Source organism: Helicoverpa armigera, chromosome 15 (genome assembly GCF_030705265.1).
Source record: "Helicoverpa armigera isolate CAAS_96S chromosome 15, ASM3070526v1, whole genome shotgun sequence".
Taxonomy (NCBI): Eukaryota; Metazoa; Arthropoda; class Insecta; order Lepidoptera; family Noctuidae; genus Helicoverpa; species Helicoverpa armigera.
In genome coordinates, this window is record NC_087134.1 from 5,171,282 (window position 1) to 5,194,424 (window position 23,143).

Sequence of the window (23,143 nt, forward strand, 5' to 3'; positions counted from 1 at the left end):
GTTAATCACCGCGCTTGCTCAATGCGGGTTGGTGATTTCAGACTGTAGTCCAGGTTTTCTCGAGATGTTTACCTTTACTTTTAATCGGACATCGGTGTCAAGATAGTTAAGTATTTAGGTTATTATTTACAGTACACCATCCATATGGTTACAAAGCACATTAAATGCGACCGTTTTATTCGAGTTAGCCTATTACATCATTAAAAATATTTCAGGAAAATCATAAAACTTGGTACGTACCTCAGCTCCTTATATATTTTACGGGATTTCGCTTGCGAACAACGCTCCAATAACCTCGTAAGTTGTAATATGAATGACTAATTACGGTGTAGTTCCTTTCAAATAGTTTCGTATTCAATAAAGTGGGTAGGTAGTCACGAAATAATGAATGAAAACAAACGAAAACTACCTAATAATGGTAATTTCGTAGTGGGTAGGTGAACACGTAACTACGTAGGCTGGAGAAAATTGCTACAACTTAAGAATTCTTGAATGAACCAAGTTTAAAAACATTAATTTTATTTGTCTTTGGATCAATGTAAGCCTGACGAAGTCGTTTCGGGCGTGCTCGGTCTATTTTTGGCGAGATTAGTGATGTTTTTATTTTGAATTGAAGTTGCGATCAATTCTAAAGCTCTGTAAGTACCTGCTGCGTAGATTGTCTAAGGTTGAAATGTTGGATTCCGATTATATACCTAGGTACCTATATTGTTATAGGAGGTATACATATATTATAGGATAGGTATTGCAAGTTGCGATACGCATACCTATTGCTTGTTTAATACATTGATATCTACGTATACGTACCTACATTAAATCCTCAGTGCAATAGAATACAGGTAGGTATCCAGAAATCACAAAGTAACTGCAATCATGGGAGTTCTGAAGTTGTTTTCCTTAACTTGTAAAATCAAGAGGCTAAGATTTCCGGCTTTCCTCAGTTTTCCCTCTTTCGTCTTAATGGTTCATCATTATGAACACCTGAGGGAGGAAACGAAAAATATAAAAAAAAAGGTTTAACGAATGCAAAATAAAGCACAGAGTTTTCTTAAAACGAGTAGGTAAATCCTCCTTGTGTTGGGAAAGCGGTTGTTTTGATTACAAAGTTAAAACGAATGCATAAAAATAGATGGTGCCTAAGTACCTAGATATAGGTGATGTTTTCTGTATATCTACAAAAGTTCTGGTCACAAGACCACAGTAAGAACGTTCTTCACATTATTACGGCAGACGTAAATCACCTGAAGCTTCAGAGCGTTGCAGTAATTACCCCACTCCATTCATTGCATTACCGCTCGTTCGAGAGCGGAAATTAAACCCTTTTCTATAGAAAGTAGACACGTCGTGAAGCAGAGCTCCTTTATAGAAAAATGCTCTTTATTCGTTTTGTGGAAGTTATAAATGAAGACTGACTTCCTTTCGTGGGTGGTTATGAGTAGAACTTACTGAAATAATACTTAGGTAAGTACTCGGGTTTTGGTGGAAAAGAAAGACACATAAATTATCTACTGTTTGTATTACGCTGCCCTATTGAAGGTTATTTCCTACTGTTTTCAGAAATTTTAGCGTAATCCTTCTTTTCTTAAGTTAAACGAGAATTTAAAAAGTTTTCAGGACGCGCCTGAACCCAGAAATTGTGCAAATAAGAAGTTAATAACACTCTTAGCGTTAACTTGCGTTATAAAAATCCTAACTACCGTCCCCAGTGCAAAATACCCAAGTAAAATATGATCCCATTTGGCGGCCTGCCCGTATTTATCCAGAGTCAGCGAAACGGGCGGTTAAAAGTAATTAAATACCTTTGTCCAGAGCCCGCTTGGCTTGTGCGACGCTCGTCAGGGTAGGTTTTGGTACATTTTTGTGTGGGATGTAATAAAATTATCGCATCAATGTTTAGTTAGGCTTAGGTAACCTGTTAACACATTTTGTACTCTACGATATCAAGGGTTCTGGGACACAGGTCACACAGGAGGCTAGAGATACTCGGGTATCCAGCATATTGTATTCGTAGTTCGTAGGTGCCTGCCTAATGCTTGTCCTAATCCTTCACCTATCTACCTTCATGAATAGTGTTTAACCAGATATGGATATGTAATGGAGAAAAAAAAAGGAAAATTGTCAACCTACATTTCGCGTGTTTACATAAAATAATGGGATTAAAAAATGTAACCTACTTAAAATTCAGGCCCTGTAAGCTACAGGGAACAAAAACGAGGACCTAGTAATAGAATTCCCAGATTAGACAGCACCTTTTTTCTAAACAACCTTTTGCCACCTAATGTTTGTAGACACAGTAACCCCGAATTTTCCTGAATAATACAAACATGGGAAAGTCACGTCGTATTTGGCATTCATTTCCTAAATGGGTGTACATGCGATTGATTCTGTGGTACATTTGTTACTTCGCGGGCTGTAGGTGCGGTGTCTAAATTAATCACTCAATTTAGCGAAGTGCTTGCTCCACATTCATTGAGGTCAGGTAACGGTATATGTTCGGTAATAGCAGCCTTCGGAAAAACAGGATGATTTCCTCGAATTTGGGACGATCCGAAATGTGGGAGATAAGTCTCTGGCAAAGAAATCTTTTTGCTGTCTGTATAGGTACGAGATTTAGGAACTCTGAGTTAGATTGGAAACAAATTTTAATATTCAGTTGTGATTCGCTGTTAAGCCGTTTGCGGTTTCACGAAAGCCTACGGCACTACTAAGGATTGGGTAGCTTTTGAATACCGAAGAGATTTAAGAGATTAGGTTAATTGTTCGTTTAAAATGCAATCGTAAAGTTAACATTAGAGTCTAATCACTTAAGTTAGGGGTGAATTACCTACCCACTATTCCGTTTTGCCTAGTCGACGCAATTAATGTTAGGCAGTGTAGTGACAATTACGAGGGGCTGCTGTTACTCCAATTAATTGTTATTATTTTAACAATCTATTAAATATCGTTTGTCTATACAGGTATTCAAATGGAAAGAGTGTTAAGGCCAATTTTGAAAATTATTTCAGTTCTAAAATGTGACGGAATATTTTTTTCAGTAATTGGGTGTTTGTTTGATATTTAAACACTGTAAAGTTTAGTTTTCTTGACAGTACGGTGAGTTTTCTTAAAGATGAGGGTTCTGAGGGATAAAATTCAACGTTATATTGAGAAGATCTCGTATGTGGAGGATCCTATTGAAGCTGCTAAAGATATGATTAGCTCTATACAAAGATGTGTTGGAATACGTAATGTTTTTGGCGATAAGAAGCGAAGTAAGATTTATAAATATATCTATTTTTTACGTAAAATTTTAAAAATTTCATATAAAAAAAACTGAATGTTTATTAATATTAGTTATAAAAATACTTTTTTTGGTCGTTATAAATGGGGTTTAAACAAGAAATTCCGTAAATGTTGCACGTCATATTTACTTAGGTATATTACTGCAAAATATGCGGTAATGTTGTTCAAATACACTCAAAGCACGTTTAAATGTTTATTTCTAAAGTAGTCGCTTTATTTATTTACTTAGTTAACATTTAATTTGAAATATACCTCTTACTTCTCCCATTGGCTCCTATTTATTTATGGAACTTTCTACAAAATATGAAACAGCGCAAAACGTTCCCCATTTAGTTCAACTGCATAGAATTTCTTTATTTATTTAAAACCAGTTTATGTACCTACACAGAGCAAGAGGTAAGAAGAGAAATAGAACAATCAAGTAGGTACAAAGGCGCTGCTTATTTCTTAAGAAATCTCTTCCAGCAGGACTGCTACGTCAGAGTTAGAAGAAAAAGATGACCAAGCATTTTGCAACCAAAAAGATTATTTCAAAGGAATTCTTAAAAAACCGGCCAAGTGCGAGTCGGACTCGGGCACGAAGGGTTCCGTACCATTAATTTTATAAATACACTCTTTTGCAAAAAAAGCGGGCACCTATGCGAAATCTTAGTTTTAGGGACTTTACGTGTATTTCAAAGGGTTTTTATGATTGTAGTATGTTTCTAGCATCAAAAGGGTTAGCCAAGCATGCGTGAGAGTGTATTCTAAATTTGAATTTTGTACAATTGCTAAGAAATTAGTTAAACCTTGTTTTGGACTAATTGCTGGCAGAAAGTTCGTCGGTGTTTTGAGAAGTTTTTGAAGTGATTTTCAGAAAAATGATAATGCAGTTTTAATTAATGATTAATGTATCTTTTTGTTAGATCAAAACATTTTTGAAAAACTATGCGTATTTGATAAAATTGTCACCTGCTCTAAATGGGCTATACTGATGATTGATGGCAATGTTAAGAGTTTCGGTATTTTAGTGTAAAGCGTTCTATTGTTTAGATATTGTGTCCACGCGGTTTAAAATAACCCTTTCTCATAAATAAACACAATTTATAGGAGTATCAATATTTTTGGGCTGCAACGAAACCAATTTAAAGTTAGCAGTGCCGTTCGCAAGTCGGCTTCTATCAGACTTTGACATTATTAAAAGTATTGAAATTCTACAAAATACAGAAAATAGCGCATAGACTGTGAGCACGAGGTCTTAAGGTCTCGTAATCACTGATTTTTAAACAACCTCGTCGCTTGGGAAACTCCGTAGACCTCTGAAGATCTATGAGTCTGAGCGTTCAAATAGCGTGTTTTCATCCCACGGACATTTTATTAAATAAACTTGCCTGCATCGAGATTTTCTGGTATCTACAGCACTTTCCTGCTTAAATCATAACAATAATTGGGTATCTGCTCATTTCTTAAGAAACATACGGTTGGCCAATAATTTTGAATTCTTGACTCCCTTTCAGCTAAATCATCGTTTAGTAACCCGATACCTATGGAGTTATCGAGAGCTTCAACGCGGCAATAATTTGACTTTTTAGATAGCTTTAACCCTCCTCATCATTTTTCATGTGGTTAATTTTAACATTTATCACAAAATTAGGTATGTTTTAAATGTCAACGTCCGATAGGAGACGAGTTGTGATCGGCACTGCTTACTTTAAATTGCTTTTGTCGCAGCCCAAAGTACTGATAGTCTTCTAAATAGTGTTTATTTATGAAAAAGCGATATTTTAGAATACGTGGGTACAATATCTAAACAATAGAACGCTTTACATTAAAATACCGAAACTCTTAACATTGCCTTCAATCATCAGTATAGCCCATTTAGAGCAGGTGACAATTTTATCAAATACGCATAGTTTTTCAAAAATGTTTTGATCTAGCAAAAAGGTACATTAATCATTAATTAAAACTGCATTATAATTTTTCTGAAAATCACTTCAAAAACTTCTCAAAACACCGACGAACTTTCTGCCAGCAATTAATCCAAAACAAGGTTTAACTAATTTCTTAGCAATTGTACAAAATTCAAATTTAGAATACACTCTCACGCATACTTGGCTAACCCTTTTGAAGCTAGAAACATACTACAATCATAAAAATCCTTTGAAATACACGTAAAGTCCTTAAAACTAAGATTTCGCTTAGGTGCCCGCTTTTTTTGCAAAAGAGTTTATATTCCGTACCATTAGTTTTTTGTATGGGAGCCCCCAAAATATGTATTTAATTCTAGTTTTCAGTATTTGTTGTAATAGCGGCAACAGAAATATATCGTCTGTGAAAATTTCAACTCTCTATTACGCTTAGTGAGATATAGCCTGGTGACAGACGGACGGACGGACGGACAGAGGAGCGAAAACAATAGGGTCCCGTTTTACCCTTTGGTTACGGAACCCTAAAAAGGAGGAGGTTCTTAATACGGACGTTATTGTATGTTTCTAGGTGCAACAGTGTTCTCAGCCGTCTTCACACTGTTATTTGCATCAACATTTATTTACGTGGGCACCATCAGTCAGCTCATCTATCTGGTACAGGTGTTCCCCGATAAGATCGAAAGCTTCAAAGCTATTAATTGTATCAGCGCTACTTCTGTGCCGCTGTCGAAGTTCTTCTTCATGTTGACTGCCAGGTATTATTGACTCATCCAACGTAATGTTGTGGTTTACCTACATGTAGCGACTGTCTATCAGACCTCCCTGTCCCAGGTACCTAATTGGATAACACGATAAGTATCATTAAAAATATATACAGTAAAAGGAAGTATGTATTACGTAAGAGTATTAAGAAAGAGAGTAGGTATACATATCTATAGGGGTAGTATATAATGAGGTAGTACATAAGAGAGTTTATAAGAGGAGAACATAGGGGAGTAGATACTTGAGGTTGTATATAGGAACCTAAGGGGACTCATATGAGAGTACCTATTTATAGAGGAATAAGAATGGAACATAAGGGAGTAGATACTTGAGGTTGTATATAGGTACCTACGGGGAGTCATATGAGAGTAGGTATATAGGTTAAGAAAATAAGGCACTACATGTAAATAAAAAATAAGTATGGAGTCGTTAATATTATTTTTCTTCCAAAGCTCCCGTTTGAAGACAGTATTTGAGATGAGCCATCACGGGCTATCTCTGATACCAGAAGGCACAGCTTCTAAGAAGATAATGCTGGCTACATTGCAACAAGCTCGATACTTTTCGTGGTTAGTGGTGGCGAACTTGGCCATAACTCATGTCACTTATTTGCTGATGCCTTTCCTCTTCACCGTTTTGGGAAATGATAGATATTTGCCTACTACACCTGGGGAGACCTATGGTAAGTTTACTTTGACGACTAAGAATGTTAATTAACTGTTTAACAATTTGTGCCCATGTCAGTCGATAAAGTACCTACCTAATTCTACAAAATAAACTGATTACTCAAGCACCTACTTACACAACTTAAAGCATTTCTCTCGTTTCCAGGATTGAGTCCAAAATACGAAACACCATTTTTCGAAATAACATTTGTCCTGACGTGCGTCGCTACGGCGTTTTCCGCCATTAATCAGACCGGCTACATTGTGCTCTTCGTCACCCTCATCTGCCACGAACTAGGTCATTTCTACGCCATCACAGAAGCTCTGCACGAGATTCATACAATCTTGACAAAAGAAGAACCATCCCGGAATAATTCTGAGCAAAATGAAGATAAATCCGTCGATAAACTGTTGATATTTTGCGTAAAACATCACCAATTTCTGATGAACTTTCATGGAAAAATCCGAGAGATGTATAAAGTGATATTCGGGGCACATTTCCTGAGCATGACGGTCGTTTTAGTGACGACTCTACAGACCATGAACGTGTGGGATTATAGGAACACGATACTAACAGGGATGTCAGGAATTATGCCTTTATTTTTGTACTGTTTTGGAGGAGAAAAACTTATTTCTGCTGGGTTGCAAATGTCGTCTGCCGCTTACAGCTGTGGTTGGGAAATGATGGAAGCAAAACAAGCGAAAGTGGTCCTTCTAATGCTATGTCTAGTACAGCGCCCTCTATATTTAACTGCGGCTGATATATTCATAATGAATAGGGAGACTTTTGGCGATGTGGCTCAAGTTGTTTACAAAATATACGCGGTTTTCAATTAAGTTGGGTCGCGTTTCACTCACACGCTTGACGAGTAAATAAGAATTGTAAATGTATGCTGGTAGCATGGTAATTTAGTTTCATTTTTCGTCAGTGAATATAAAAATCCTATTGAAATTTTGTTCTTTCATTTTACCTAATCCATTTTTAGTACCTAAATATAATAGTCGTTGTAACTAGTTTTCATTACTATCTAGATTGGAATGGCAAACTTAGTTATAAATAGCTTTTGAGCGTGAAACTTTCAATTCAAACTAGAGAGCTTTTGAAATTGTCATTTATTGTTGTATTAAAATGCCAACAATAGGTACCTATCTATATGAACAAATTCACTGTGAGTAACTTGAATATTTAAGTTTTAAAATAAATGCCCATACAAAAGCGAAACAATTATAACTTTTAACCATAAAGTCTATAATAAAGACTTTTTGTTCTCCAAAACGAAACGGTCTTCGAGTTGGAAGCAAATAAGATTTGAAATATAGCTGCAAGGGAGAAAATCTGAAGTATGGCACCTCATATATCATTTGCATTAAGAGGGCAATATTTCTGCTTATTCTTCATTGCTTATATTGCCCTCAAGTTGACAGCAATTTCGTCAGAGACGTAAATACCGCGGCAATGGTAATTTTTTATCCACTTACTTTTGTTTATGGCAAGACCTTTGTCATACTCGTAAGATTTAATATAAATAATTTAGTATACCAATCTGCAATATACTGTCTACAATATATTGAATAATGTAGCTAATTTACATCAATTTTACTGCAACAAATATGAATTTATCTGAATTTGAAGTGATTCAAATATGTTTTGCGTAGTTTATGGCATGTATCAACACGAAATGGCCATTGCTATAAGCTAAACTTATGGTGAGATATAATCCCGTAATTATTTTACCCTCGATCTAAAAGACAAAAACAGGATTTTCTAGAAACGGCACGAGATAAGTCACACGTCAAACGATTTAGCTGACGAATGAACATGTTTCTAGGTTGAGTATATTCTGCGGGATTATTTTCCCAACATTCATTCCCAAAAATATACGAATTTTTGTGAGTTCAAGGCAAAGGCTCGAGGGCGTCAGTTTTAATCTTCTTTTTCAGAATATTTTTTTATATTTACTCTTTTCTGTTATAGTTAATTGAAGTAAATATCTATTAAATATGTACGCAAATGTGTTAGTCAATAGTTTGCCAGATCACATTAAACCACCAATAAATTTTTTTTTATTAATACAAATAAATTCGTTGAACCGCTGAAATTTTCGCAATCAACTCATTTGCATGACAAAGGAAAATAAACATTTTCCAATTGTTTCTGAATATTAATAGCTTTTTGTTCAAACAATGTTTTTTAATAAAGTCAATGATGTTTGGTATGCCTTAATGAAAGCTCAAGTAAATAAAAATAAACATACCTACCAGACATCAACGGAGCGTGAAACGGAACGGACGAAATTAATTAAGTTGTATGTTTAGCGCAAAGGAAGAATTTAATTTAAAAAATCTGTGACTAAAGTCTAAGGACTGCTTCACATTTGATATGGATCTTTCATCTGAAATGCAGTAAGTATTGTTCAACGTGATCAAAATACCGAACAACTGGGAATATCTTGAAGGGAAAATATTCCGATATTCCGTTACACTTCAAAGACAAAGTGAGTCAGTATTTGTTGCTCAAAAACGTTTCTTTGAGACGCTGAAGCAATAAATTGTCGATCTGTGTCGCTTTAGAAACAAAGTCGAGTTGCACATCTTGCACACAGAAGCTTATACACCAAATCCCTTTGTAGGACAATTCCATTTGTGGAGTTTAAGAAGCACTTAGTATTGTTATTGAGCTTCTTTATCGCGTTAAAACCTAAAGAGAATAAAATGCCAAGTACTACTTTTTACTTCAACGTACTTCTGCAAAAAATTCCATTGTAAGAAGAATTACTTCAAGATTTATAACGCCTGGATTCAGTATTAGGTATTTTCTATGCGACTAACGTAAGGTAACTTATCGACCAATGGTTGCAATGTAAAGTCAATATAAGTAGCACCCTAAAGCTTTGGTTTCCTAGGAAAGCGGTGCCGTCATATAGCGACCGTAATACAGCGGTGAAAGACATCACCAGAACGTTGTCTATGTAAACAAAATGGGGCGGTTTCCTAGAGAGCGGTAACTGACGCCGTAACTTCAAAAAGCGGTGCCGCCATTTGCATGACGGCCGTCTTGACGGTGTCAGATAGTTTGGTGAACGTTTTATTGGAAGCGGTGAAGCTTTTTTAATACGTATGTGTGTTTTTTTTTTCGGAACAACGTCAAAAATTTGTTCCAACTCTTAGAGCAGCGAGGACGACGAAATTTTAATAGATTTCGTTCGAAACCACGAAGGCAATATCGCAATATCTAACATAAAAAGTAAAGATCATAGAAAAGTCAACTAAAACAGAATTGGTGTTGTGAAATTTGAGAAATATTAAATAAAACAGGTTAGTAAGTATGATACAACTAACAAAAAGTTCATGACGGTGTGTTAAAACGGCCGTGGAACTTTCCACATGTAATCACCGTAAAGACGACCGTCTATTTGCGTCCGTAATAAGACGGCCGCTATATGACGGCACCGCTTTCCTAGGAAACCCAAGCTTAAGTGGCATATAATGGATAATCTCAGTATAGGTACTTACAATTTTTGTCAAGCTAACTCTTACATTTCTACGCAGTTTCGCAGCCACAAGTGATCAAAGGTACGCTTCGTTCGAATCGTATAGCTTTTCCATAAAGCGTTCGCGTGCCACTAGTAGAACTATAGGGATTTGTAGGAATGTGTAACGGTCTAACACGACTGAGCCGTTATGGACATTCCTATCGGATTCAAAGCTATAACAGTTCACATTTGACGAATGGAAAGGACATGTCAATAGTTTGGGGTACACCAGCAAAGTCTTTGTTATTGACATGGTTTTCAAACAGCGCACTTTAATGGTCCATAGTTTAATTCTGCTGGAATCAAACTTGGCTGGCGTAGAATGAAATTAGGTGCTTCTCAAGACCTCTAATATGCCATTTTTTTTTTAATTTATTATGTTAAATCGGTTTACACACCAATTACATTAACATAATCATAGGTTTAATTTATGTTAAAAAGTAGGTGTAATTTATTTGAAAAGAGTAACTATGGAGTTTTTTGCCAGTTCTTCTACATGAGACTCACTCTTTGGAACCGTAGTAGCTTGACCTTTCGAAAGAGCTGTTATAGACTTTTATGAAATAAATAATTTTGAGTTTCACATTGAATTTTCGTTCATACATATCCATTACATGATCCTACAAATCTATTAGTGTTACTTACAACTAAAGTCGGTGACAAAAAACCTACAGAATTGCACGAAGCTGACTTGTCAGTTATATTTAAAATTCATTAAGTGAACTCGAGGCTATCCATCACACGGTGACTTTATTATGGAAGTAGGAGATTGTCGTCGCCGATGACTGATCGTCTGATGATCTATAACTTGAAAAATATTCATGGGGCTATGGCAGATGTGTTTGGAAATGACACATGGGTTTTATGAATGTTCTTTCTAGTGACTTTAACTACTTATTTTACATAAATTACACAATTATCTACGTTTTTATTGGTAAGTACCTACGTTTGTAGATAAAGAGTGGATAAATAAAGTGCTCTGTAGACTGTGTGCACAATGTCATGTGAGTGACATTTTATAGAATAGAATGAAGGTTTGGGTAAGTAACCTATATTTGTTCCTGCCTGTACAAAAATACCATTTAAAACCATCTTTCATCATCAAACACAATTTAAAACAGACCAAAACAAGACACAGTACTTCTAAAAGAGAAAAGGAACCTGATTGTTCAAGTGTATTTTTGTGTCAAGTTCGAGAGGAGCCACCCATTTCCTGCGCTTTGCATAGACCGCCGCATTTTCCGTTCCTCTGAAACGTTTCCACGTTTCGATTCCGTTCCTCGACGACCTTTGCGATTGTCCTTGATTATACCTACTCATTATGCTTAAGACCGTCATTGGTTTTTGAATGGCACGATAAAAATAATCAGCTGTGAAATTGTCGCTCATTGATCAAATTGGTGATTTGGCAGCTGGTTTTGGTCTAGTTATCGTTATAGTTAAATGGTGAAAAGCGCCCTAATAATTTATAGTATGTATTTTTTATTTTATATATTTTTCTCACTAATTGAACCATGAGATTTATAAATTGTAGCTGTTATACGTAATATGTTGACAACATCATCTTTTAAATATAGTGACCATCCATCAATTCCACATTTAAACGATACATCAACGTCGATATACGACTACTAGAAAGTGCTTTATTCCAGTTTGTTCCATTCCTGATAGGAACGCATACATTTATTGCCTACAAATGATATTCAGGATCGTAAATCTTTAGATCTGTGACGCAGATAGGGGCTGCATCGAACTTAATGGCGTGAACTCATGCTAATGACGTCATAGATAATTAGAAATGCTCTGTATAATGTAGGAACCAGCTTTTATCGGAAGGAATAGAAATGTGTGGTAGCTAAATTAGACAGTAACTTTCCTGTTTGTAGAACATTGATTTAGTCTTAAAATCTTCTTTTGTCAGCGGTTTTACCAGGCTTCTAGACACTACTTTGTGACCCCAGTAAAAGTACTCAATAAACTGGCTGTCTAACGCTAAAAGATCTTTTCAAATAGGTCCAGTAGTTCTCGATATTAGCGCTTTCAAACAAACAAACTATTTAGCTTTATAATAAAGTATAGATAAGTAAAGATTACTATAATAACCCACTTACTGGCAAATAGAAAAAAAATAGAGTAATTTATAATATTATGTATTTACTTAGATTTGCTTAATAAAATACAAATTGCAATGTAACTGTATGTTAAATGTTTTGCAATTAAAATAGAGAGCATGACTAATTAAAACCACTTTTTTCAAATTCTGAAAATGAGAAAACCAAACCTCTCATTTAAATTATATATTGGATGAATAAATCTAGTTTTTTAGAATACAAAGGTGATTTAATTTAATGTCTTTTTCAAAGCACGTCTGTCCTTGTGAAGGGGCAAAACATTATATCGTTCTAAGTACTTACTATTATTAACGAACGTTTTATACTTAACTCGTTAAATCTAGTAATCTAACATTGAAAGTCTATCGAAGTTAATAATTATCAAAGTTTTAAACATAAAATTTTATGAGTGTTTTTAGTGGAGAATATAAGTTAGGAGTACTTACTCATGTTACTCACCATTTCAACAGTAGGGTAAGAGTGTGTTGTATTATTTAGCTGTAACGATAACCAAACCATAACTAGCCGTGAAATTGGTCAAATTTCCGATTTGACAATGGAAAATAGTTCGGTTATCTTTATAGTTAATTGGTGCAACTCATCGTAAAAGTGTTCTATTTATCTACATACATTACATAATAAATGTATGTAAGTACATGTTATGTCTTTTTAGTTTTCTAATTGAAAGCTCACTGTTTTTCAATGTCGCTACGTGCTATGTGACTGCTACGAAAATACGTAGCACAGTGTTATTTGTACAAATATACATAATAAGTAACTTTAAAAAAACCGTGTTTTTCCATTTTAATCATCAGACACAGATGAATATAGGTACTTATTCAGAATCAATTTGCATTTAAATCTTTATAAGAGTATATTCAGGTATCTGTGGAGATCAAAGGGGGAGGCCTATGTTCAGCAGTGGACGTCCTATGGCTGAGATGATGATGATGATGATGAAGATTCAGAAACAGTTATATAGCTGTAGACATACGTGAAAAATATATAAGTTAGGTGCCTATGTTATGGTACTCAGCTACATCCGGTTAGACTGGAAGCCGACCCCAACGTACGTGGTTGGGAAACAGGCTCGGAGGTTGGATGATGTGAACAAGATAGTCTAATCATTCTGCCTATAAATTAATTCAAATAAATTCATCAACGCCAATAAATATACTCAAGTTTTATGCTATAGATACAGATACACAACGTCGTACTTGAAAACCTATAAAACCATGTGATTAGGGAAAGTACACATAGTCTGAATTTTACGAGCTCAGCCGCCAATAAAGTTAATCTTTTAATTTTCCCCTAGTTGATATTTATGTTGAACTTTTATGTTTTCAATTTGTACTTGAAAATAATTGGAGCTTTCGTCGTTTTTATTGTACAATTCGTTTTTGTTTCAGTACTTTGGTTTCATTGCTTTGTGGCAATCTTTCAAAGATTGAGCGACAACTAATACTTTAATCTTTGTAGAATTGAAGATGTAATTTATCATGAATCGTTCCATATATTAATAAGATTTAAGATAATCAGACGTAATCTCAAAACTGGATCACGTTGTCATCGTTGACTTGGCAACGTTTGTCATGTGTAAGTTACCAAGATATAATTGCAAAATAAGGAAAATAAAGTGAATTTTAGGGCTCAGTAGGCATCTTTTCAGCAAAAGTTTAACCTTGCAATAAATTACGTGATTATAAAGAAATATCAATATCTCTTATATATCTACCTCTCCTATAGAGGGTCCTACAGAGCATATTTTTTTCGTAAATAAGCAGCGCCTTTTTGCTTTCGATATCATCATTTTGATACCAAATCAATTTAGCATTCTCAGTCTCCCTTCTTACCTACCAACTACCTCACCTTAACCTAGTACGATACACAGCTTTTGTAAATAAATCCTTCAGTTGAAAACATCTCCAATAATGAGTCCCGCGTTAATTGTCACACGAGATATGATTTACACTTACGTGCACACAACCTGGGCCCTTAGGTCGACCGGTAACATTAGTCACCGTGACAGATTGATGTACTCCTGACACTTCATTTATTTACCTTGAGTTTAGTAGGTAGTGAAACATGTAATCTGTAAGTCAATTTGTGTGTCCTTATTTATGGCTTTGAGTGTAATGTTTTTATAGTCAATCAGTATGATGGAATTGGAATAGATGCAATACTGCATTAACTATGAATAATGCTTTTTTATTTCCATCGTTTTGTTACTAAAATCCTTCACTGTACGCTTCGTTGAATATTGAGTGCAAATAAAATGTAGTCAGTATGTTTTATGTGCTACACTTATTGTAACAAAAAGTCTTTTTAATGAAGACTGAGAAAGGAAATAATACATTTAAGAACATAATTATTGTATGAATATCCTTGTTTTTTCTTTTCGTCAAAATGAATACATCTGTCTACAGGTATTTTCGTTTTATAATAGATAGACGAAGTTTATCTTCTAGCAATTTATATCTACCAACATTCTATTTATATCCAACTGATAGATTATTAATTTCAGACGTCAGGCGTTCTAATTGTCTAACCACCGTAGGTAAGCTAACGATGCTATTTCGTTGCTTCTAAGATTTTCGAAACCTGGTCGCAATTAATTTAAATGGTCTCTGACATGATTAATTTTATCTTAATTACAAAATAATACCTTGTTGAAAGCAATATAAATTATTATTAATTCTTGTAATAAAGAAACTATTTTAGTGATGAGAGTTTTATAGTTTACCATTCAATTACCAACACTCAAATTGTTTGAAATATGTTTTTAATATTGATATTATAATGTTAAATCCTTGTCTTTTAATTAAATTTAAAATGTAAAGAGACACTGCAATAAATACCCATAGAAGCATACTGCAGGTCTTAAGATGCAATCTCGTTGGTAGCGCCATCTATATATTTTTTTTATTATTTGTAGTTATTTATCACTTAGTTATTACTGTTACTTAGTTATTTATTACTTAAATTACTACAAGCGTAATTTAACTTCTTGTGTGTCGCTAATAATAAAACCATAGAAAATAAATTGTGTCTCGCGTATATCTGCGTTCCGGTATACAACGGTTAACCGTTTTATTTGAATACTTTTATACATACTTTAATTAGATTCTATTTCCCATTACCCACAACTATACCTACCTAAAAACAAATGCACGTGCTTGCGATCTTCCACTGTTTAATGGGGTCTCTCGGGATACAAGCAGCTAGATATTAGTTCGGGGAGTACAACTGGGATCGTGTGGTCCCGCCGGTCACAGCTACAACAGATTTACACTTGGGGAAGAGAGGAGTGAGTAATTAATTATTAAGGTTAAAGCTACCGTTACACCATAATATTTGATATCTGGACTGTGTGTGTAAGTGGTATTGTTCGTGATTTTTTTATGCTCTTACCCACATATCTAAGCGGGTTTCGTAAACGTGAGCTATACTTAAGAATTTATCTAATACAATACAAGGTATGTCACAATCCCCTTGAACTCCTTCAAAGCTCCTTGAATCTTCGCTGCACAAAACTAATTAACTACATCCAAGTTCCACAATGTAAGCAACATATTATACCGCAACTCCTCAATACCGTGGCACTATAATGCGGTGGAATTAACTTGTGACAGTTCAGACCATGGAGAACAAAATCACCAGCGGAGATGTCATAACGTAAAATAAGCCAGTAAGTCTGACAACCAGAAAGTCTAACCAAGGGGTATTGGGTTGCTTGGGTAACTGGGTTGAGGGGGTCAGATAGTCGCTCCTTGTAAAGCACTGGTACCCAGCTACGTCTGGTTAGACTGGAAAGCCAACCACAACGTAGTTGGGAAAAGGGCCCGGAGGATGATGATGTCATAACGTAAAATCTCAAAATGCAGGAAAGCGGTTAAGGAGGAACGTTTTCGCCCTTTGGCGCGCGTGCTTTTGAACGCGTTCTTTGGACCCAACCATTTTTTGTAATACCAAAAATTGTTGACTCAAAGATGTCTCACAGAATCTGAACGCCTCTTTAGTTCATACGCAACTGATCGTTATGGTCATGCCGTACGAATTTGACCTAGAAGAAGGCACCTGACCTACCTTCCTTATGGCATCTCCGCTATCTCTTTCCTTCCTCCGTGGTTCAGACACAGACTCTCCAACTATCCTTGTATAGATCAAGAGCTTTAAACTCTACTGAACTATAACTTGCTAGATCCTTCAACTTGAGTGATGGCCGTTTCTGTACAAATAGTTTGGTTGATTTGTACCTACCCGGTATTGAAATCGTTATGGATAGTTGCAGAGATTATGAACTTGATCAGGAAGTTCACGTTTGAAGTTTTGTTTCAAAGATTTCTTGTATAGTTTAGCTGTACCGCAAACTTTTAGTCAGCAGATAGTTTGATAGAGTTTATAAATCAGTATGAAGATGAAAGGTAGTGTGCTCAATACAATGAAAAAAAAAATTCCTACGATTCTAATTCTTTCTTTGATCAACATATAAAAAGCACCAAAGCGTGGCGAGCGCTTTTGTTTAAGTATTTCAGTCTACTTACGTTACTGCTATAAGATGATCTAGTTACAGAGAAAATATACGATCTCCTTGACCGAGTGCTCCCTCTATTTGCTTCGTAAGTCTAATAAATCTACATAAATCTGTAGTAATCCTTGCCGTGGCGCAAATTGCTTTTCTCTAGACATCTGCCGTGTCACCAGTGATCTTGTCTGTAGTTCGTAACGTGCCTTTTTTATCTGTTTTTTTCTTAGCTGCTTTTTAAGTAGGGTAAGTACCTGAGTAAGAGCTGTGATGGGAAGATTATGTATCTATCAATCTTTATCTATGTATACGTTTTATTGTAATGTAGAAGAGTTTATATTCATATATTTATTTGCATTCCATAATGTTACAGGAGATGTTGAAGAAACAAGGCTAGGCACAATTATGGACCCTTTTATGTCACTGTAAAAGAACGCTTTACATATGTATAATACATAAACGTTTTCTTGAACGCGCTTATATCAGGAACAACTATTTGGTTTGAGGAAGATTACAGTCTTAGATTGCCCATTTATCGAAGGTGCTAGGATATAGGTTCCTTTTCTACAGGTATGAGTACCTATTAGTTCCGTCAGGAGGATGGACACATTGGTGGTTGAAGTCTAATAGACTTACTTTGAAGGTAATATAAGTGTTTATAATAATTTTAGTTCTTTTCGTTTCAAATTGTATATCATCAAACTATAATTATGATGACCTTAACGATACCAGGTATTATTGGATCGTCAAACTGAAAACCCTGAATTTACTTGATAGCACACCTACACTTTACACGACGGTTTTATTCCATCAAATATTTCAGGTACGTACTTCATGGACAATTTGGACTATATTTCATAGGTAAGTATGTTTCTTATTTCTTCCTTCTTGGTTAAGGTACCACTCTTCTAATACGAGTGTGCGAATTCGATTTCAGATCAGGCAAGTACCTACTAGTGTTACTTTCTTAAGTTACATATATTATGTGTATGTACTATCTCGGTGGTTAACGCTCATTCTTTCTCTGAATGAGAAGAGATATATACCCTCCAGTGGGACCATAAAATGATGATTATTCCTTCCTCAGGTAATTATGAGCGAGCCTTCTACCGACTAGTTAGCATTACGTTCCATTTTACTCTCATGACAATGTATTGAATTGTATAGGATCATTTGCGTTTAGCCGTGTATCCGACCCGCTGTTATTTCCATTGTCTAAAGCTACCGGCAGGCTCATTAGCTAGTGAATGAGCCATTACTTCGCCCACAATATAACGTAGCGAGTACTGTTCTGTACTTCATAGAGTGTACCTACTTGGAATGAGCAATGGAATAGAAATAATTGAGATGAGCCATGCTGTTGATATCTGCCGTGTACCTATATGAGTTTCTTGAAAGTTGACTAATAGAATCTAGAGTTGACAAATAGTCACAAAGCTAGAGAAATTCTTTAAGGAATTCTAGCTTACATACTTTGTCTATACTATATTGTATATCTATCTACTATATAGTTTTTTGGTTATCCTACAGCTGATCATATTCCTGAAACAACATCGCGTGCATTTGGAAGTTGCAATCTGTTCAGGAGTGTAAGGTTTTTAACTAAATAATAATGGCAGCATTTTAAATTGCTATCGTTATATCGCTATAACGTTCTCTTTTGGAATATACCAACCTTTTTATCCATTCGACCTCTCAACCCTGTTTCAGTTGTCACTATCTCCACAGCGATATTTTGTAAATTATCATAATAGTTTAATGGAGTGTCTCTAATGTTTCAGAGAACATTATAACGCCCACAATTAGCCTGGTTGTATCTACTTATAACCGCTTAATTAAGCGGTGATCCGTGTAACCATTAAGTACGGAGTTACCTTAAGAGTCCTTATTTCATGAGTCATGAGATTTTACATGAACACACTTTATTTTAGGGTCACTAGGAGTACCTATGTTTTGTACGGTCACTATCTGAGATTTAAGTGAGCTGTTGCAGCTGCAAACCTGAAAAATTAAACTTACAGCGAATGTAAAATACTTAGGTAAGAATAAGTCCTGCACCTACACCTATGTACATACATAAGGTATTTGAACAATAATGAATGGTGTTGAAGATGAATTTCTTCATATAACCTTAGTCCTGAAGCAATTACTTTTGTGATTCATTTGGTACGTCATGGGAGAGTTAATAAACACGAAGACAGACGATCACAAATTTTATTACAGATAAATGTACAAACATTAAATCACTTTAGAATTTACATGTAAATTAAAGGATATCATACATTTATTAAGTTGTTTATCGAATACTCGTACAGAGTTATTTCTAGTACACAATACATAGCTAGCATATTTAATTCTCGACCTTATTTTATTCGTCTAATGTAATAATAAATTGGTAATAATGTTACACTCATAATTTCCACATCGATGACACGTTATGAATAGTAATTACACAGAAAGTTACGTCATTGTATGTAAAATTTACGATATGCTACAAAATTTATGATACAAATAGCGCATTGTTTCCCAATTTCTTCCTTACAGCTAGATACTTAAACTATAACAATTTTATTATTTCTATAATAATAGTAATTCTATAAAAGCTGTTGTAGCTTTGGCAACATTTCATAGACTGACTTATTTACGTGAGATACGTACAAAAAGTTTTGGTAAATCGCATAGTTTACACATAAATATAAAATCTCTAAGTTACTAAAGAGAATTCAGCTTTTTATATTACTATTCTAAATATTAATTTTAAAATAGATACAATAATTTTATCTCGAGAAACTATCTGCGAATTCTATTTTTTATTTAAGTAATAATTATTATGCTAATAAATGTATTTCATACTCTATGACTAAGTCCGTTCATGCATCACATAGTTAATAAATAGCTTTTATATATTACAATAGTTACAGGAACGTTAAATGCGTAGAAGTTAATATTCAAAATATTTTGGGCTTGAGTTGGCCGAGTTCGGAGTAGTTGCAGTAGACACAGGTTCCAAGCGATTGTTGAATGAAAATGGACCATTTGAAGCAGCTTTATCAATCGGAGTGTGGGGCGTTTTGGGGTCTTTCTGGTACCCGTTGTGGTAGTTAGGGTTTGGGAGGATGGAGATGGTGTTGTCAGGCTGTTTGGGGGACGTCGAGGCGGGGGAGGCGAGAGAGGCGACAGAGGGGGCGTCCTCCTCGGGCAGGGTGCGCAGGCGCGGCAGCCTCCCCCGCCCCCCGCCTCACACCGGGGACTGGTCGCCGCTCGCGCTCCCGCTCGTGATGTAATCCTGCGCAGTTTTGTTACTTCTATCATACTTATAGAACGGAAATATTGACAGGCATATCTTTCTTTTGTTTTTCAAAAGTGTCAATTGTTCGAATGCTTGATCGTGTGGTACTAAGTACGAGTGCATTTATTCATCATCATTTTTGGAAAAATTATATGCAAAATTGTTTAAACAGTGTTATTTACAAACTTTTCTGATCTAGAATACTTACAGCATGCAGATGCCTGCCATCAAGGGGAGGCAAGAGAGAAGTTCTTGGCACCAGCAGAGTCGTGGTGGTGGTCTCCGAAGCAGCCGACTCGCGTTTAGATGGGTGGCTGTACAACCTGCCCCACAGGCTTCTTGTTAACATCCGTATTCAAACACTCTCTGTGCATATACGCTAATATTTAAGTAACTCTTACAATAGTTCACCTAGAACATTCCAGGGTAAAATAAAAAAGGATTTTATAAGAAAAATGAAAGAGGACAACTTCAGAGCAAAGAGAAGACCAGAAAGTGAGAGAAGTATAAGAAAACGCAGAGGAAAGTCGATTAGAAAATATCACTACTGAAAAGTATCACTACACATATTCAAAGTTGATTATTCTGAATAAAAAACAAAAATGTTCAAGTCATGCAGATGTGACCAAGAATAATGTGTGTCTCCATCTCTTTGTTTCTTCCATGTTCTGAAGTTGTAGGTAGTAAACTATTACATGCTTGAGATCCCTACAATGGCTCCAGGGTATACCTTTTAAAGAGTAAAAAGTTTTCCAAAACCAGTTACAATGTGTAGGGCATTTCATTAAGAATCTATTCTGGATTCAAAGTAAGTGGAAGTCCATTAGTACATAATTCCCGAAAATCAAACTAATCTACCACAATAACTGATCAAGTTCCCAGAACCTTTTATCTCTTTTCAATAAATGTATGATCAATGTGTTTTACTTGGGATTTACTTTAAGGTTTCATCACAAAGGTTTACATTAAGTATATTGTTTACTCTGCGATACGAGTTTCAGTTGTTTAGAAACTTCAAACAAGGTCGGAATTGCAATTTTAGGAAAATATTGCATAAGTTTCACTGTTTTCAAGTTCCCACACCATTCGGAATTTCAACTTTATCTTATACATTGTTTTGCACAAAGCCAAATGTTTATTTATTTATAGAAACAACTTTATATTGAAATTGTATTTTGTCTGCTTATTTAACTAAAGGAACAGACAATAAAACTCTTATTAAGTTTTCAAATGGATTCATCAATACTCGAGGTTATTTGGGAACGTGAAAGGAGACCAAGATTTATTCCACTTTCCTTCTATTCGTTGGCACTTTGTTGTCAATAGCTATGGAAATTTACCCTTTTAGGTGAGCCCCTTTTGAAGTCTATCCCTTTAGAAAAGATATCGATATAAATTCGAAAGGTATCCTGGGATTTAAAAAACTATTAGCACCTTGTAAAATTGGATGTAAAAAAAGGGAAAAAATATTTTTTCTACAAAATGTTCTCGCTTTTTACAAATAGTTTAACAAGTGTTGATAATAAATCAGGCAAAGTTGAATAAATAAGAATAGCGTTAAATCAAGCATACGTATCGTTACACCGCGTCTGTAAAAAGCGAGCTCCGATATAATCCCATGAGTAATGAGAACTTCGCTTACAACATCAATGCAAACATTCATACATTTCCACGTTGATAGCATGCAATATTATTCTGAAGTCGATGATATGAAATAGTTTTTAGAAATGAGAGTCATGGATCCATATAATGAACATGACATGAAAATTTAAATATGTAAATAGATAAAGGGGTAGTAAAATTAATAAGAAGAATAAATAAAGCTGATTAAACATTGATTTATTGTAAAATTAATAAAATATACGTAACAAAAATAAAACAATAAAAATTCCATCCAAATCCACATTATATCTTAAATCATCTTCTTAAATGCATTAAGTCCATTCCAGTAAGAAAATTCGTTGAATGTTTATCCGGATTGGAATCGCTGGCCATCTTCATACTGTGAGTCTATTGGGAAATAAAAATACTTGATCAAATATGGATTTGGGAAACTGTTAGGGGATGCAATTTGGGTAAAGCGTGCACTTAAGCGCTGCGTTAAGACAATTTTGTGAACATTTGAAAACGTACTCTTAATATTATTCTGTTCAAATATTTAAATAGACTATTACTGCCATCTAAGTATTCCTAAAATATTGGACGACTTGAAAATAAGAGCTAAGTTATAAGTTTGATCGGAAAATTCTACCACAGTGTGCAGTATCGATTTTATGTTGTGTACCATCAAATCGAGATCGTAACATGGAATATTCTGAATCGGTTTCACTGCAGTTACTCGATTTTATTTTGTTTCATTCGAGCGTTTCCAGGCCGTTCTTTTACAATTTATTCTTTTGTACATTCTTTAAAGTGGCACTCGTATGCCATTGTGCCTTTAGCTGGCTTTTTAAATAAAGTAACAATGTATTCTGCAAGTCACCGCTTCATTATTAGACCACAATGACACTTCGGATTCTTGAAGTGTATTTGTATATGAAAAACTTTATTGAAAGTCGTTACAACGTCTATGTAGCTGGCGGTATTTTTACTTGAAATGTTGGTAATATTTCTCCTATCTTTTCTTCACTATCACACAGTAAACGTGATATTGCCAATCTTGGTACCATAAAATAAGTTTTATTACATAGAAGTGCGGCAAAAGTACACTATTCGAAGCTATGCGACCATTTTTATGAACTTCACAATGGCGGGTCAGGCGATGTTTTAAAGTTACGGGGACTATTTGGTAACTTGAGGTATTTTATACAGTGGTTGTCAACTGACAGTAGCGATAAAATCAATTCTGGATGTAAAATATTGTGTTACATGTAGCTTTATTTGTTAAGATAAGTACCTATCTATATCCCCAAGTATGAACTGTAAAATTAGGACTTTTAAAATATTCGTCGATTAATGGAAGTTGGAAACCCATTACTTTTAGTGGTGCACCAATGGTATGGTCCCTTTATGTCTGTGCAGTTTTGAATACCCATATTATTTTTAATAATTTTAGTACTATTATTTCCA

At 35.0% G+C, this 23,143-nt stretch overlaps 2 protein-coding genes across 5 annotated transcripts in view; one reads left to right on the plus strand and one right to left on the minus strand.

The window, feature by feature from the left end:
* Positions 1-6,410: 6,410 nt before the first annotated feature.
* Positions 6,411-7,507, plus strand: LOC110382025 (odorant receptor 10a). Its single transcript, XM_021342482.3, has 2 exons — positions 6,411-6,633; positions 6,783-7,507. The coding sequence occupies exons 1-2, from the start codon at positions 6,429-6,431 to the stop codon at positions 7,451-7,453; spliced, it is 876 nt and encodes a 291-aa protein (XP_021198157.3). The 5' UTR covers positions 6,411-6,428; the 3' UTR covers positions 7,454-7,507.
* Positions 7,508-19,874: 12,367 nt separating this feature from the next.
* LOC110370558 (diuretic hormone receptor) overlaps positions 19,875-23,143 on the minus strand; it is a 167,572-nt gene continuing 164,303 nt past the window's right edge. For 2 of the 4 annotated variants that reach the window (XM_021326409.3, XM_049845015.2), the window contains exons 11-12: positions 20,283-20,397; positions 19,875-20,071 (exon numbers count right to left, since the gene is read on the minus strand). In XM_021326409.3, the coding sequence (XP_021182084.1) occupies positions 20,024-20,071; positions 20,283-20,397 (163 nt within the window). In that variant the 3' untranslated portion in view covers positions 19,875-20,023. Of the gene's footprint in view, positions 20,072-20,282; positions 20,441-21,892; positions 22,085-23,143 lie in introns of those variants that run through there. The other 2 variants (XR_002429250.3, XM_021326412.3) reach the window with 2 other exon arrangements.